Source organism: Montipora foliosa, chromosome 13 (genome assembly GCF_036669935.1).
Source record: "Montipora foliosa isolate CH-2021 chromosome 13, ASM3666993v2, whole genome shotgun sequence".
NCBI lineage: Eukaryota > Metazoa > Cnidaria > Anthozoa > Scleractinia > Acroporidae > Montipora > Montipora foliosa.
This window is the reverse complement of record NC_090881.1, coordinates 2,859,278-2,875,446: the sequence shown is the minus strand read 5'-3', so window position 1 is coordinate 2,875,446 and position 16,169 is coordinate 2,859,278. Positions and strand designations below refer to the sequence as shown.

At 39.1% G+C, this 16,169-nt stretch overlaps 1 protein-coding gene across 1 annotated transcript; it reads left to right on the top strand.

Annotated features, from left to right (window-relative positions):
* Window positions 1-7,287: 7,287 nt before the first annotated feature.
* LOC137981525 (uncharacterized) lies at window positions 7,288-8,368 on the top strand. Its single transcript, XM_068828625.1, has one exon. The coding sequence runs from the start codon at window positions 7,604-7,606 to the stop codon at window positions 8,366-8,368; it is 765 nt and encodes a 254-aa protein (XP_068684726.1). The 5' UTR covers window positions 7,288-7,603.
* The last annotated feature ends 7,801 nt before the right edge of the window (window positions 8,369-16,169 follow it).

Below are 16,169 nucleotides of genomic sequence, written 5' to 3'. Positions count from 1 at the left end.
GTCCCCATTTTATAATGAAGGAGCAAATAAAAAAATCATATTTATTGCTACTAACGCACATTACTTTGCGAGTTATTGAAATGACAATATCTCCAACGAAATGCTAATTATATATACTAGGTACATAAAGTTAAAGTTTGAATTGTTTCCGGGAATTTCCAAGGTTAAAACATATTTAAAACCGACGTTTCAATCAGTGTTACTGGTCTTTTTAGGGTTGTTTAAAAAAGGTTCAATATGGCATATCGTTTTTATTCGCTCAGCTTGTTGACCGCACATGACGTATTATGACCATTATGCCACGCGTAAATAATGTCAAATTGCGCGGGAAATGAAGGCAAACGACTGTAGTAGACAGCATTTTATTTACATCGATCTTACCCACACTCCTATTGAGGTATGGAAGTCTGGCGGCCACCTTCAGATGATGAAATACAGAACAATTAATACATAAAACCAGGGCGGGAAGGGAGGGAAAATCCACAGGTGACCAGCAGAGGGATGGAGTGCAGATAAGCAAATGATGAAACGGACAGCAGACGCCAAACAGGAGTTACTCGCCGCTTCTATCGAAATGGTAATGAATTCATAAAGGCGATACCTTTTATAATCGCTTGGGTAAGACTGCTGTAAATAGTATCCTATTTACATCGATCTTACCTACACTCCTATTGAGGTATGGAAGTCTGGCGGCCACAGAAAGCAATGGCATGTAGAACGCAAGACAGGGCGGGGGACTGCGAGGAACCCAATCTCAAAAGAAATCCCAAAAGAGAATAAAACAGAAACCCAAAACTAAAGACGACACAACAATAACACACTTTATTTATACGCCATCGAAATCATGGCACCACAAAGACATACAGAGCTATAGAAGAAAATAATGTACCAAGCAAAGTGATTGCCCTAAAATCAAGGCAACACGAAACGAAGTAAATAAGTATATGCTAATAAAACAATCAGAAGTGTGCATTAAGGCAATAATAAAGACATGGATAGGTAAATAGTCAATGCTGACAGTATGCTTCCGTGTAGAGTTCACCACTAGAGATAAGTAGTTAGGGTAGTGAAATTTGAATAAACGCACATACTAGAAGCAGAAAGACTAAGGTGGAAGTGAACGCTTAGACGAAGACAAAGTCGGGGCAGGAAAAGCAGATACGAAATCCTTTAAAGCATTACAGTCCTCGTAAACGCGCGAAGCCTCTTGACATTGAGGAAGGGAAGGAGCAAGCAAATCAGCTGGAGCCCCTGCACGGATGACATCAGCTAATTTAAGGTAGTACAGCGCCGTTTTAGAAGTTGACCAGCCAACAGCCACCTTCAACCAACAGCCTTGCATACGGCGAGAGCTACTGAAATTTAAACTGACCAATCAGAATTCAGCGAGAGGGAAAAACTGTGCTATCCTTGTGCTATCCGACGTCACGCCAATTGTTTACATTCTGATTGGTTAGATCGGTGGACATTCGCTCAGCCTTCTGTTGTGACTCTCTTGACCGTCGCTTCTTTGAACATGACTCATTGTTCTGGCAATCAATTTGCCAATCCACTTTATCCAGTTTATGGATTGGTCTAGCATGTGATTAACAACCAGGATCGCTTTTGAACTTTATTCTGTAGAAGAAGAAGACGTTGCTGAGTGAACATTTTTACGACGAAATCCCTTGGTTTGTACTGTTCAGCACTTTGATTTCCGATAACTGATCAATCACATTTGGTCGTCTGACCATATGAAGTTTTTTCAACTCTTGTTTGTGTCCATCATGATCGAACTTCAGGTGAAGCGCTATGCTGCTTTATGCCAACTTCGGTGGCTTGTGATGAGCTTGCCTGCTGCCCAAATTGTTGTTGTATTTGGGCAAGATTGGTCTTGGGTTGGAACTTAATAGTGAGGGGAACAATTTTTCGTTCATCTGCTGTGCCAGACAACAAACAATCCTGTCGGGTGTTCCATGTGCTTGGTGAGTCTTGCACGACCATCGTCTATCAGATCTGGATTGGAGTTTTCTTTCAGTGATTACAACTTGCGATCGTTCTGCAAACATCTACGTAGCATGCAGCACTTTTTAGTGACGCGAGGATCCCCGGTCCGTTTTGCTGTTTTAAACGGAGTTCTGCCTTTTGTGAGCTGTTTGTCTTCAGTGCTTGTACTTTTTCGTTTGTTCCTGGTGGCACAAAGTAACTTTGATGATTTCAAAGGACTTGAATCCTTAATTGAATTAGCGATTTTTTTATTAAGGAACCATTAAGTCAATGTTACACAAAATTAGGAGAAACTGTTGGTTGAATAGACAATATTTGTAGACATAATTATCTACCCAGGTTAAGTACCTAGCTCAACAAGTTGTTTGGCTCCACAAGTTTCAGTTTCAGGCCAGGTACCCGAATTCACCCAGGTACTGTTGCACACTACCATAGTTCTTTGGAAATTGAATAGCTCCTTGAACACCTGGTTGCTTGACAAGAAACTTGATGTGTTTGTTCTCTACATTGGTGAATGCAGCCACTAACTGTCCATTGTGGATAAACTCCAGACCAACTCTTCTTTCAATTTAATCTTTGTTCTTCGCAGGGCATCAATAATGGTGTCCCTTGTAAAATGTTAGTTTAAAGAGTTTGTTTGAGTTTTTTCCCATTTCATAGGGCACTGTGGTTGCCAGATTCACTTTCAAACTTATCATGGAAATGTAAATCAATACCAGTGAAAAGTCAGTCCCTTGAATTGTTGATAGAAAATTTATTTAAATGCATATTGAAACATCAGTTGAGGAATATTTTTTTCCCACTTTGTGAACCTACCATACATTGCTGCCATTTGTTTATAAATTGCTTTGTCATTCAATGTCTTGACCACATCAAGTAATTTATTTTTTAGGTATTGTGTATCTTTATCTAAAAACTTAACTGATTGCTTTTTGGAGCCCTTTTGCAGCATATTTAGATAGGCAGGAAATGTTCCACATTTTATGGTAAATAGTTCTGCATAGTTTTAAAGAATATTGCAGCCAAATCTAATTGAATATGAGACTAAAATATGCTGTTTGACATTTTGTGAATTTAAAGACTATTAATATTGTTTGCGCTTGTTTTAAAAGGCTTAAGGTTGGCACTCAAAAGTGTTCCTTCTATGATCTTATTCTGTAAAGATTACCTTGGGAGAATAGGATCAAGGCCAGTTTTTTCTTCTAGCTTCTTTCCCCAGTGCCCTCTGAAAATGGAGTTGATTTGGTTTTGCCCAATGTTGAAAGATGAAACAATGCCTTAACCAGCCAGCCACAAGGAATACTTCACGGTGCTTTTTTACAAACATGGGCATCAGGGTGCTCTTAAGCATCTGAGCATTGTTTCGCATGCTAAAGTGTTATTATAAATAATCTATTTCTCTAAAAGAGTCTTCTTTTCTTGTTGGTCATTCAAAAATTGTAGGAATAGCTTGTTTGAGCTGTTGGATAGACGCATCTAACATTTGATGAGGCCCTCCTGGGGAGAGGAGTCCTTGTTCCCTTTACATATTTGCTTTTGTTTCCTTGTTCCCCAAATTACTTTCAAACTTGTTCCCAGCTTTTTGATCCCTAAAATTTAAATTGGTTTTCTTCCCTTGTTCCCTAAAATATTTTGATATTGTTAAAAAAAACCAGTGAGGAACATTAAATTTTAGTTACCTAAATTTTGAAATTTTAGATACTAGATATTTTATTCATATTCTTACATTTTTCTGTATATATATATATTTTTTTTCTTTAATATTATTTTGTGGAAAACCTGTAAAATAGCTTCAGCTAAGTGTTTCTACCCACGTTAAAAAAAGATTATGTATGTATGTGTGTATGTTACTCTGTTCCCCAGTTTAAATTAGCCATGTTCTTTTCTTCCCCAAACCCCTGGGAGTGCCTCTTTGTTGATGTTGATTCTCTTATTGGCCTAATAGCAATTCACTGTTGAATTGCAAGACACAGCAAGTTCTTATTTGGGATTGAGGGAAAAATAAATTTTCGCACAATAAAAGAAACACAATTTTGACTGCCCCTTCTAGATCTTGCTCTTTTCAGACATGAACCAGCTTGTTTGCACCTTTCTGGCGACCTGCGGGAGGGCAAGCTCTAGAAACTCTTCCTTAGGGAGCCTTCCTTGCAGCTTCTAAAAGGTGTTCCTTCGGGCAATGGTTAGTAAACGTTTTGTAGTGCTTATACAAATTTTCGCTACGTGAAAATGTATGTTCACACGAAAAAAATATCAGCTTGACAATTTTTCTTTCCCGATACTCCATTTAAAATGAACGTGAGCGCCATTAGTAATAAAGGGCCAGAAAAGCATTTAAAACATTTTGTGACAATTTTTTTGTCAACAAACTTGGGTTGTCGGCGAGCAGAATTCGAACGTGACCTCTTGTGCTTTGGCTTTTATTTGTGCTTTTTCTAACTATTCTAAGACGAATTCATGCTGGTATTTTCGAATCAAGTGCAAGAAGACGGCAAAACCGTATCGATATTTATTTGAGTTAACTTCGCCAATAAAGACTTTGACCGCGTCCTTGCGTAGATCAACAACAACGTCATTTACGAACAACCGAAATGCACTGTTTCCGGTGAAGGGGCAAATGATTGACAGGATAGCACAGTTTTGACTGCCGCGCGCACTGCGGGCGCAGGTTCCGTATGCAAGGAGGCAATGCGTGCCACGGAACAATTTTCATATATGAAAATCCCGTCAAAGCTGAAATTCACCCAGTCAGATCGCTACAATAAGCAATGCGAATTTCCATTTTAAAAAAAACCAAACAGTTGAAATGCCTGTCGGTTGAACATGGGCCTTTAATAGTTTCTTCGTTCATTTTGCTTTTTGACTAAAACTCAAGTAGGCAGTTTGCAGAATCGAAAAACCTAGATTCTGTAGCACAGTGCGGCTAAAAGTTAAATAGATCAAAAATTGCTTATATTATAACTTGCATAGAAATTTGCTCACAATCAGGAAGGCGATAAAATGTAACTACAGTTACTACTCACTTGCACGCTGGGGCCAGACTACCCCCCAGATGGGTCGTCAGCCCGTGGGTCACGTTTTTTCAAGATGGCGGCTTCGAGCGGCAAAGGCCTGTGGGTATGTCAGTGAAAGGATTTTCGGCCAAATCGGCGGATTTCAACCGGGATCTTCGCAGCCTGGGTACAATGCAGCCAGAAATGGCGCCTTATTTTGTATTTTTCAGTTCATTAGCTTTCCATTGGTGTGATAATGAAGGCGTAATACGCAAAAATTTATCGAGGAAAGTAGTATGATTGGAATAGCAAATTGCGAAGATATTCCAGCCGATGAGCATTCAAGGTAATGCTTTTCAATGAAGATTTTCTCTGAATGTCGAAACTCACACCAAAATCGAAAGTCATACGATGTTAGTTCGATGTCTCATCTTATTAAGAATGTACATATTAAAAGCTATTGTCCTAATACAAAAAAAAATGTCATGGGTGTTTAGGGTAACCTCGAGTGGGCGAAAACAACGCTTTCCCCTTGCTGTATATAACCGCTTAAAAAAGGAGAGATCACAAGAACCGGCCCTCGTGTTGGTCGAACAAGACGCTAAAATAAGCAAGCTGAAATTCCAACTAGATGAGAAGGCGACGGAACTTGAAGCTTTGAATTCAAAACTTCACAAAACTGAAGAGCATATTCGAAGACAAAAGCGAAAGGTTTGTATAAATTATATTTTGTTCCGTGCATTTCCTATGTACAACATGATTTGTGATCATAAATGTAAACAAAATATAAACTTATAAACCCATTCTAGTCGGAAAATGGTCCATTCTAGTTTTGAATTTTGTTAGCTTGCCAGAATGATATGAAGCTGTAAGTGATATGAATTGGTGTCTAAATGCACACTAAGTGATTTCATTTAATTAAAGCTCCTTTAGACTAAGAAATGGAGTTGATAGAGACTGGACTATTATAAATCTGCATATTTGTTGATACAAGTGATTACAAAAAATATATTTTGTTGGTTAATTAATATATTGAATTTAACTATAATGCACAGATTTCTGACTTGGAAAATTTAGTCAATGACGACAGTGGGTATCAAGCCAAAAAGATAAAAGATGACAGAGGACCTACTATCTCAAGCAAAATTCTGCCAACAAATAGCGAAAAGCTTAATCTTTCCAGGAAGCAGGTTTTTAGACGCAGAAAAAAGACCCTGGCTGCACTTGGGCCAATCCATACTTGCTCTGGAGCCACAAAAAAATCTCCCCAAGACAACAAACCAATGTTTGATGGTTTGTGGACGACCTTAATATCCACCGCCTCAAAACCTGAGATGACCAATTATATTAGCAACTCAGATATTTGCATGCAAGAGATAATTCCAGGTATTGTCAAGGGCAAAATAAAATATTACGAACAAAGTGAAGGAAATCAGGTGAGAAGCTTGCGTGTACTATATGAAGGAGGCCTCATTAGCAAGAGAAAGTACACAAGCATTAGAAATAGTTCAGATGTGGTAAAAGAAACTGGAAAGAAAAAGAAAAACCAGAAAACAGAACTTATGAAAGGATGTGAAGTTCCAAAAATTTTGCCTTACAAATCACTTATAAGTTTTGTCAAAGCCATAGAAATTGGTAAAGTGCTATCATTGGAAGACCTGGCAAGCAAATATTCCCTGGAATCAACATCTGGTGTTTACAGGCCCTTGGAACCTTTCCTGCTGAGATTAGCTTATATGTACTTGTTTCTGGATTCGAAAAACCCCTGCCTACATTGGTTCAATGGCACGAAAGGAGTTCTGCATGTAGCCATTGGTGCAGATGGTGCTCCCTTTGGGAAAGATGATACGACAACAGGTATTGCTTTTTGCACTTTCAGATGATGTGATATAGTGTATGTATAGTAGTGCAGTATTTAAATAATGTCTTTAAAATATTATTGTTTGGATACTTTCTTTAGCATTAATTTTTTGTGGGAGCTAGTGATGACCACTTTTTTTAGTTAAATGGTCCCTCATGATTTTTTGTTTTAATTCTTAATTTATAGCATACCTTGTCAGCATTCTGAACCTTCTAAACAGGGTGCAGAGCTGCAACGACAACCACCTTCTGATGGGTGCTAATTGTGCTGAAGACACTCCCTTGATGAAGCAATACACCAAGCATTTGGTAGAAGAAATGAAGCGTATAGAGGGAACTAAACTCACTACAGACCAAGGCCATGTGGTTGAATTTAGATTCCAGTTGATCCCAGCTGACATGAAATGGTGTCATCCGTGTCAGGCGAGCTTATTAACTGTGACATTTACTTTTCACCCTTTGCCAATGTGAACCAAACTGACAAAACCACTATTGGTGGCTCAATTGGTGGACCAGAAGCAACTTGGCAACCATGGGAGTACTCCAAGCGGATTCAAGTTGCAGAGAAAGTTGCCAAGTTTAAAGACAAGCTTAAAGACCCTCATGGGAAACAAAGATCAGAGGTCACCAAATTAATTGCCAAGGAGAAATCTAGGCAAGAATTTGTCCCCCCTCTAGGCAAATATGTGGATTTAGCTAAAGCTGAGCCACTCCACAACACTAACAATGCCTGGCAGCATTGGTTTTTAGCTCTCCTGACAGTGGCTATGCAGTACACTGACCAAGCTAAACTGAAGACAGCAACAGTGGTCTCAGACCTTCCAAACTCCTCAGCACTGGTGGCATTTCTGAAGAGTTTACGAGAAACCATAAAGTGTGGAAGACTTTGCAGCAGCTTTAATAGGTGGTTTAGTGAGAAGAGAAAGAAGGGAATCCCTTTTTCTTACAGATTCACTGGTCTGGAATCCAAGAGATTTTCATGGAACTTTGCTTACCTAATTAAGGCACTGTTGCAGATAGACAAGCTGTCAAGTGGGTCTGTCCTAAAGCTTCACACACTAGCATTCATCGGTGTGCAAATCAGGGATGCTGCTGCCATTTACTCCAGAGTTGATGTAAGCAAGCAGCAAGTTGATGATTTGAAGAAATTGTGCCAAATCCATTTCACAGGAAATCGTCTCCTGTTAGATGGGGTGAGTCCCACAGTGTGGACCCTGGGCTATGCCATTCCATATCACACCAACCTACTATTGGAGGAGCTCGGGTTTGGGCTTCGCCTTAACTCTATGCAGGGTCGAGAGGCTAAACATGTCAATCTGGCAAAGTATGTTGAGAACAATTGCAATGTGAAGAAAAGTATGAGGTGGTGGATTGTGTTCCGTCATGAGTTTGTCTGTCTCTTATGGCTTAGGGAGATGGACCCCTACAGTGTTATTTATCGTCAAGAGAAAAAGAAAGGTTCTGAGTCTTACATACCCAAGAGGGTAAAGACCACGATGACAGATTTTGTTATTGTGGTCTGCCTAAGTTAAATGTCGCTGATGAAGGTTGCACGATATGCAAAGACAACCTGATGAAGCTAGTGAAGCAAAGTGTTGCTACTGGAAAAGTTAACAATGAGCTCAAGCAGTTTCTTAAATAGTTAATTCGTTATATGTATAAACATATATACACTTTATTTCCTATTTTTTATTGTTGCAATTATTGATTAAATGGAAAATATTATTTTAATTACCTTATACTTTCGTAGATAATGTTATCAGAGATAACAATGTAATATAATTTGTGTTGAGTTCATTTGATTTCCTGTCTCCCCAATTAGTTGAGCCTCTGTGCTCAAGTGATTATTGCACAAGTGGTAATTTTCAACTCAGAAAAATTTTAAGTGTTCCTTGTAGTCAAACCTATAAAATCCTGATTACTAGCTTAGACACTCTACCATTGTTCCATATGAAACAGAACTGTAGCAATAATGAAAACTGAGTGTAGCCGCCCTCAAAGCCTTCAAATAATTACTGCTCCAGGGAGTCATGGAGTTGCATTCATGATCACCCTTTGAAATCTGTTCTCAAGTACTTTAAGAGAAAGTGATTATTATTATTATTATTATTATTATTATTATTGTTATTGTTATTGTTATTGTTATTGTCATTGTCATTGTCATTGTCATTGTTATTATTGTTATTGTTATTGTTATTGTTATTATTATGCCCTTTGCATCAGAGTATGACTAAGAAGTCACTGGAAGACACATTATAAAGAAAAACATGGGATGTGCCTTTTCTTGCTAGATTGATCATAGGAAAAGAGCTTATAGTATATCTAATATATGAATAAATTGCAATGTCAATTAACTTAATTGACTGAAAAGTGAACAATATATAATGATGGTTTTGAGATTGAACAATAAACTATAAAATAGTTATGATTTTGATCATGATGTACAGCAACAACTGATTGAATCACAACAAAGCATATAAAATGTTGGGGAAAGCTGGAGTACGGGGAAAACCTCTTGAAGCAGAGTAGAGAGAATCAACAAACTCAACCTTGCACACACAACCAACTGGGAATCGATCCCAGACGACATTTGTGGAAGGCGAGTGCTCTCACCACTTCGTCAACCCTGCTCCCTGGGTGTTAAAATCCTACTTTCAATAATAATAATAATAATAATAATAATAATAATAATAATAATAATAATAATAATAATAATAATAATGATAATGTCTTAGATCTAGTGTTGTGGCACACCATCCATGTTCCAGTAGCCATAGTAAAATTTCACGGTCAGAACTTCATTTTTCTTATGAAACTTCAACTCCAGTGGCTTCTCATCTGAAACAATCACCTCACACCTCTCCTGTTCATGATTTATTTGTTTTTTTAGAATTCTCTGAAGCTCCACTTCAACCCCATCAATGTCCATTCTTCTGAATACATATTTTGCCTTTCGAAAATCAATGATTTTGTAAAACAATTGAGAGTTCGTTTCACTAAATTCATGACCGAAATTTGTTCGGTCCAAGATATTTTTTGAGATGCATTCCATCACCTCCTTGGGCATGTCCAGAGTAAATTCAACGATCCATGGATTAGCTAATCTCGGTCTTGAACTGAGGCGGCGAATAATTTTTATGTGAATCTTTCTTAAGGCCCTAGCTACCATTCCTCGTGAAGGCAACAGTCGTTGTATCGCTCGATCTCTGGAACGCTCGTTGTATTTATGGTCCAAGACTCCCACGGCACCATCAAGCTCTCGAAAGAAGTCACTCACTTTTTTGATTCCATCCCCAGTTGAAATTTTGGATAAACAGTCAGATTTAGCACGCTGTAAAGCAGGTCGAAGCGTTTCAGCAAACTCAACTTTGGCTGCCATCTTGCATTCTTGTCACGTAAATTCTTTATTTTGCACCATCTTGATTTTTACCCAATACCCACCTCGCTCCACCGAAGACCCACAAGAGGGGTGGTTTGGCCCCAGCGTGTTGGTTTACAAGTGTCAATGGGATCGTTCTTTTGGCAATTAATGCTCCTTTACAAAAGCCTACCTACACTGGTACAACTGTTTGCAAGACACACTGTAGAACAGACATTCGTATCCAGCGTACCTCGTCTTTTTGCGAAATTAAATGCGACGCCTGCAACCGGTTCGAAGCCAGTTTGTAAGGGCCGTTGACTCGAACTACCTTGGATGATTTTTTTTATTAACAATGTTTAGCAAAGACAATATATTTAAGTAACAAAGCTCGAAGTAACATCCAACACACGTTTACAAAAGAAAAACTAAGCCTTGACAAAAAAAAGGAGGGGGAGAGGGGGGGGGGGGGTCCGCCCTTGTTGTTCTTCTTTAATTCGAAATTTGTACTCATTTCTAATTTTGGGAGCTGGTCATTTGTGGGTTCCAATGTTCCGTGAGGAATGAATCAACGATGAAGTGATATATCATCGTTGATTCATTCCTCATGGGAACTTTGGAATCCACAAATGACCAGTTCCTAACGTCAGTGGCGTCGCACCGGTATCGCGAGGTCACGGGTTCAAACCCCGTTGAGGTCCTGAACTTTTTGGGCTTCTTTATGCAATTGCAAAAATTGTGTCCGTATCTGCGACGATCATAGCTTCACTTGAAACAGTACATTACCTCATATTTTCATGTTTTCATTTTATTATCGTAAATTCATGTTTTTTTTTTAAATTTAATGATGGATTAATTAATAAAGGTATTATTATTTCTGGGAATTGCCTAAGGGACACTACTCGTGCATGTCGTTGTCAGGTTACATGATGTTGATAGTAGTGGCCCCCGAGTTTGTACCATCAACAGCATGCAGCAACCATTTTGTATCAGCCTGCTAATGGTTTCTCTCAAGGTACAGCTGTACGTTTATACACCATATCTCTATGGGTTGCTGTACAGGGATTGCCCCAAGCTGCTCTGTTCACCTAATAGATGTCAAAGTCGCGAAGTGGGACCTAAACGGTACCAATGTTTGCAGCTGCAAAGGTGCTGAACATAATGGAAGCTGTGATAATGATGCCGATGATGATGACCATGAGTCATCTGATGTTGATAATGTTGATGATGATCATGACGACGATGATGATGATGAAGAGGAGGAGGAGGAGGAGGAGGAGGAAGACGAGGGAGATGAATAGGATATCTTTTCATATTTGTCAGGGAGTTGTGATAAAATTGCTTTTGGCTGATTGGGACATATCTGTCGTCATAACCAATTGCTACAGGGCCTTACGTGTTCCAGCCTCGTTTTCACGTTAGCGTGGTCACGGTATCCGTTCTATTACTGCTGCGTGTCAGATAGACCCCGATTAAAAGGATGACAATTTTTGTGGAAAATTCACCACCATTGACAATGGTAACAAAGCAGTTGAAGGTCAAGCTTCGTTTCCATGTTGAACTCTGAGGGTCACACTTTTAACCTCCCGTAGAAGCCGTCGGTGGAAGTTACAAAATTGCCGACAACATTTCACATGTTCCTTTGGGCCCCCTTAACACATTTAGATAGGCGGCTTTCTTTCATCAGACAATTCCCACGGGATTACAGATGCTCCCATACTAATTCGCAAGATTTGTCGACTGGCTGGCTACCGCGTACTGAACTAATTTTCATACATTTGGCGAGTTGACAAGGATTTGCCAAAATCGCCACTCAGATTCGCCACTATGTCTAGCCACCATGTATTGACGTGTTCAACAGTCCTTACTACACCACTGCCGTCTCGTCCACTCGTCTACGGAATCGTGCGCAAATTTGCTACCTAGTTGGCAGTGTAGGAAATGGTTAGGTGTTAGGGGGTATCATCATTTGGATTGGCCGTCTGGTACGTTATCGGTCTGGAGTTCTAAGAGATTCTGCCCCGATAAAAGTAATCATTAGCTGCTCGTCCGCTTTCTTAGCCGCTTTGATCAGTATCTCATGCGCTTCAACAAAATGGGGTGCTAAAGGAGGGTTAAAAACCCAGTTAACTCCTTGATTGCCAGTCCTCTCGCGAATTTTTGACTCATTTAGTTTTGCCACGAGTTCTCTCTCTGTGGCAATGGAATTCGTGTTATGATCACTAACCATTCCTTGTGATATTCCTCTTCAATACGCCACTCTTGCGAAGGCATTTAAGAGCAGCTAACTGTAAACATCGAGAATTCGCGGACAAATTAAAGTGAAATATCGGATTTCTTCATACTTGTCGGGAGAAACCCTTTGGTGAACTATTATCGATGATATCAATTAAGCTTCCTAACTGACTTAGTTTTTGAGAAATCTGGCAATTGAAAACATCAAATACCGAGATTGCAACAGAAATGACCGTGAAACTTTCTAGGAAATTTCAGTTCTTGCGTGTTTGGGTTCAGCAAATCAGTACGTCGCGATGAAACCATCTTTTGCACATGGACACCTATTTTTCTTAACAACTAGAAAATGTAAACATTTTGCAAAGGTAGATAATTCTACTTTAGATTTTCGGCAGATTATTATTAAACTATAATACATAAAAAAAATTGGCTTGGACACTTAAAGCGCGACGCATTTAGAGCTCTAAACGTGAAAGCAGTAACGCAATCAACAGGTTTCGGGACAATGAATTGACTACGTGTATCATTTAATCCAACAAACTGGACCATTTCCAGCACACGAGGGATATGTTCTAGCATAATAAGAGCGCTAAAAAATGAAGTTCTGTTTACTTTTACTAAATTCCAGGATTTTACAGGAAATATCGCCAATTCAATTCAGTAGGTGATGAAAGTAAAAATCAATTATCATACGATATGTATATACCTGTTAAACAAAGTCGTGCGTGCAAAACGACTCGGAGTAAAAGTTTCAATGCTACGCTTAAAACTATACCTTTAAAAGCGATAGACCTGCATACTTCATACAATGTTATACGACAAAAATTTCTTTCAAGACTATGTTTACAGAAGCATGTGGGTGGCCCTACAATTCAAATGCTATGTTGTCTTCTATTTCTTCGATCAAACATTTCGGTCGGTAACACAGGTGTATTAACGAGTTTTTGAGCTCAATCATGTAATCAAATCCTTTACACAAAAATTAGTCAATAACGGAAATACAGTCAACTCTCTCATAGCGACCACTTCTCGTAAGCGACCACCTCCCGTAAGCGACCACTTCGTAAACAACCGTTCTGTCCCTCAGTTAAATACTGTTCCCAGAGCTCTCTCGTAAGCGACCACCACTCAAATTTCTAAAGCGACCGCGACCACCTTTTAGGCCAGAAATTTGACATATTCTTTTGTTTTCTTTTTCTGGTAAGCGACCACCCAACATAATCATGTATGATCGTTAGTGAATCACTACTCAGAAGTGACAAAAGCTCAATTTTTAATGACGCTACCCCGGACTGCTGACAGATAATAACAGTTTACATTAATTGTTACAGTGATCTATTCCAAAATGATAAACTGTCAGTACAAAGTTTCATCAGAAGAATGCATATATTGCCCAGGCGCTATTCAATGTGAAATATGCTAGTGCTTTCAAATCTTTTCTTTAAGCCATGGAATAGAAATGTCATTGTCTCCGTAGAAAATGTAACTGCAGGGAATTTCCAGTCCATAACCTGCTCCTCGATGTACACGTTTTCCTGTTATAATGACCTTTCCATTGTTGGTCGTTCGTTTCAAGAATTTGCTAACATACTGAGACGTTTGTAATGGTATGTGGCCGACAATTTCGTCTTCTTTTGACACGGTGTTGGGATGTTCGGCTTCAGTAAAATTTCTTGACAGCGGCCTCACTACTGCAACTGCATTTCCATCTTTTTCATTCAGTGGCTCACGTTTCAGTATATGCACCCCATGTTTGACGTTGTTTTCCTAGGTTTTGTTCGGTTTAAATTTCAGGTGATTTTCATTAACATGAGACACATTGACAAGTACCGTACACTCCACTCTACTTTTCCCGAAACTTGTTGCATGTGAAAAAAATCAAATAAATTAGTTTCTATTTGCCTAATTTTAGCTGATTAGGCAATATGTTTATGTAATTAATTGATCAATCCAGTGTTAGACTTATTTTGTTGATCTTTCCCGTAAGCGACCACCTCCCGTAAGCGACCACTTTGTCGTGCACCAAGGGTGGTCGCTTACGAGAGAGCTGACTGTACCTCGAAAGTGGCGAGCCGTCTTTCTACGATCTCTCGTGGGAATCGAACAAATCCAAGCAAGTACTCTCAGTTCATGATTCCCTGTATTTTCCAGAAAGGACTGAGTGTGTGAGAGAATGAATGAAAAGCAGATCTCTATTAAAATCCTCAGAATACTGAGTGGCTCGCACCTACTTTTCGTACAACTCATTGCGGACAATAAAAAGAGGAACTTCGGAGAGTTTGACGCCCAACAAGCTCTCTAGCTACCTGAAGATCGGGCGAGGGGTCAGCGGTTACGACAACCGAAGTGGGATAAAAAAACGGGTGCGTGACCATCTGCTCACAGACAGAAGGAAATGTGATGATAAAAACTCAATCAATGCTTGAACGTGATTGAAGATACCTCGTAATTGTTATGGTGTTGTTATATTGCAAGTTGTACGGATGGGAAGACATATATTCTTTTTTGATTTACCAATTTCGTTAGGAAAGGCCTGACTTCTTTAGGGAGTTAAATGAATGGCCGTTACAGTTTTTGGAATTCAAATGTAAGCCATAAGAAAACTGGGTTACGTCCTACTTCGCTTCGCTCAAACGAAAGTAAATTATTTACCCCTTAAATAACTGCAAAACCAGGCGGAATCAGATATGGGTGGATCGAGTGCGAACGCTAACACTTTAAAGAAAAGTGATCTTACAGCATTGGCAAAAGGAAAAACAGATAACATATTGAAATATGAGCTAAATACCTATATATTTCGTCACACTTAAACTGTCTCTAAAATCGGGTTATAGTCTTAGGAATGGCAAGTTATCCTATACTCACTGAAGGAAAAGATTTAAGACAACTGTGAAAGTTTTGGGCTATGACCTCAAGGCGTATGGCCTACATACTCTCTTTTCTGGGGGTGCTAATGCTGTTGTCAGTAATAACGCTTCCAAAGCAGTTTCTGAGGGGTTCTCAAAACTTCGTGGGCGCTGGAAAACAGACGAAGCGAAAGACATGCTAATTAGGAATGTTAAGAAGAGTATTCTTGTTACTGATCGAATACATTAGCACTAATATCACGGGCCATCATCGCCGTTTCATAAAACATGCACGATGCTTAACCTTTCTACTGCTTAATTTAATCTAAACTTACAACCAAGTTCAACAAAGTGGAAAATGTGAACAGATTCCATGATTACTACAAATTATAATGGACAATCACGCATCATTTCGCAGTTGTGTCCAGGTTTGCAATTTGCAAACACAGCTGCAGAAATTGCAATTTTTTTTGAAAAAATCGTAAAAGCGGAAAATAAGTACACAAGTCCACAACTAGGACTCGCGATTTTTGCGAATTTTTCGAAAAAAAGACAAAAATCCTAACAGCTCAAAAGAGGAAGAGAAGTCCCTAGCTAGGACCTCGATTTTTGTGATTTTTGCGAAAGCTGCGATTTTTTGCTATAAATGGCAAAAATCGTAATAACTGGGCCTGGCGATTTTTGTGGAAATTATGAATTTGCCGTAAAATCTCCAAATTTGTAAAGGCTGAAGACGTAGAGAAGACAAGTTCCCGGCAAGAATCACGATTTTGGCAATTCTTGTACCTTGCGAAAATCACTAACATATCGCATTTAACTATATAAACCATCGCCAATGCATGTACTTCAGTACTGGAGCCGTTCAAAAGCAACATACTACAAACTATAGAGAAG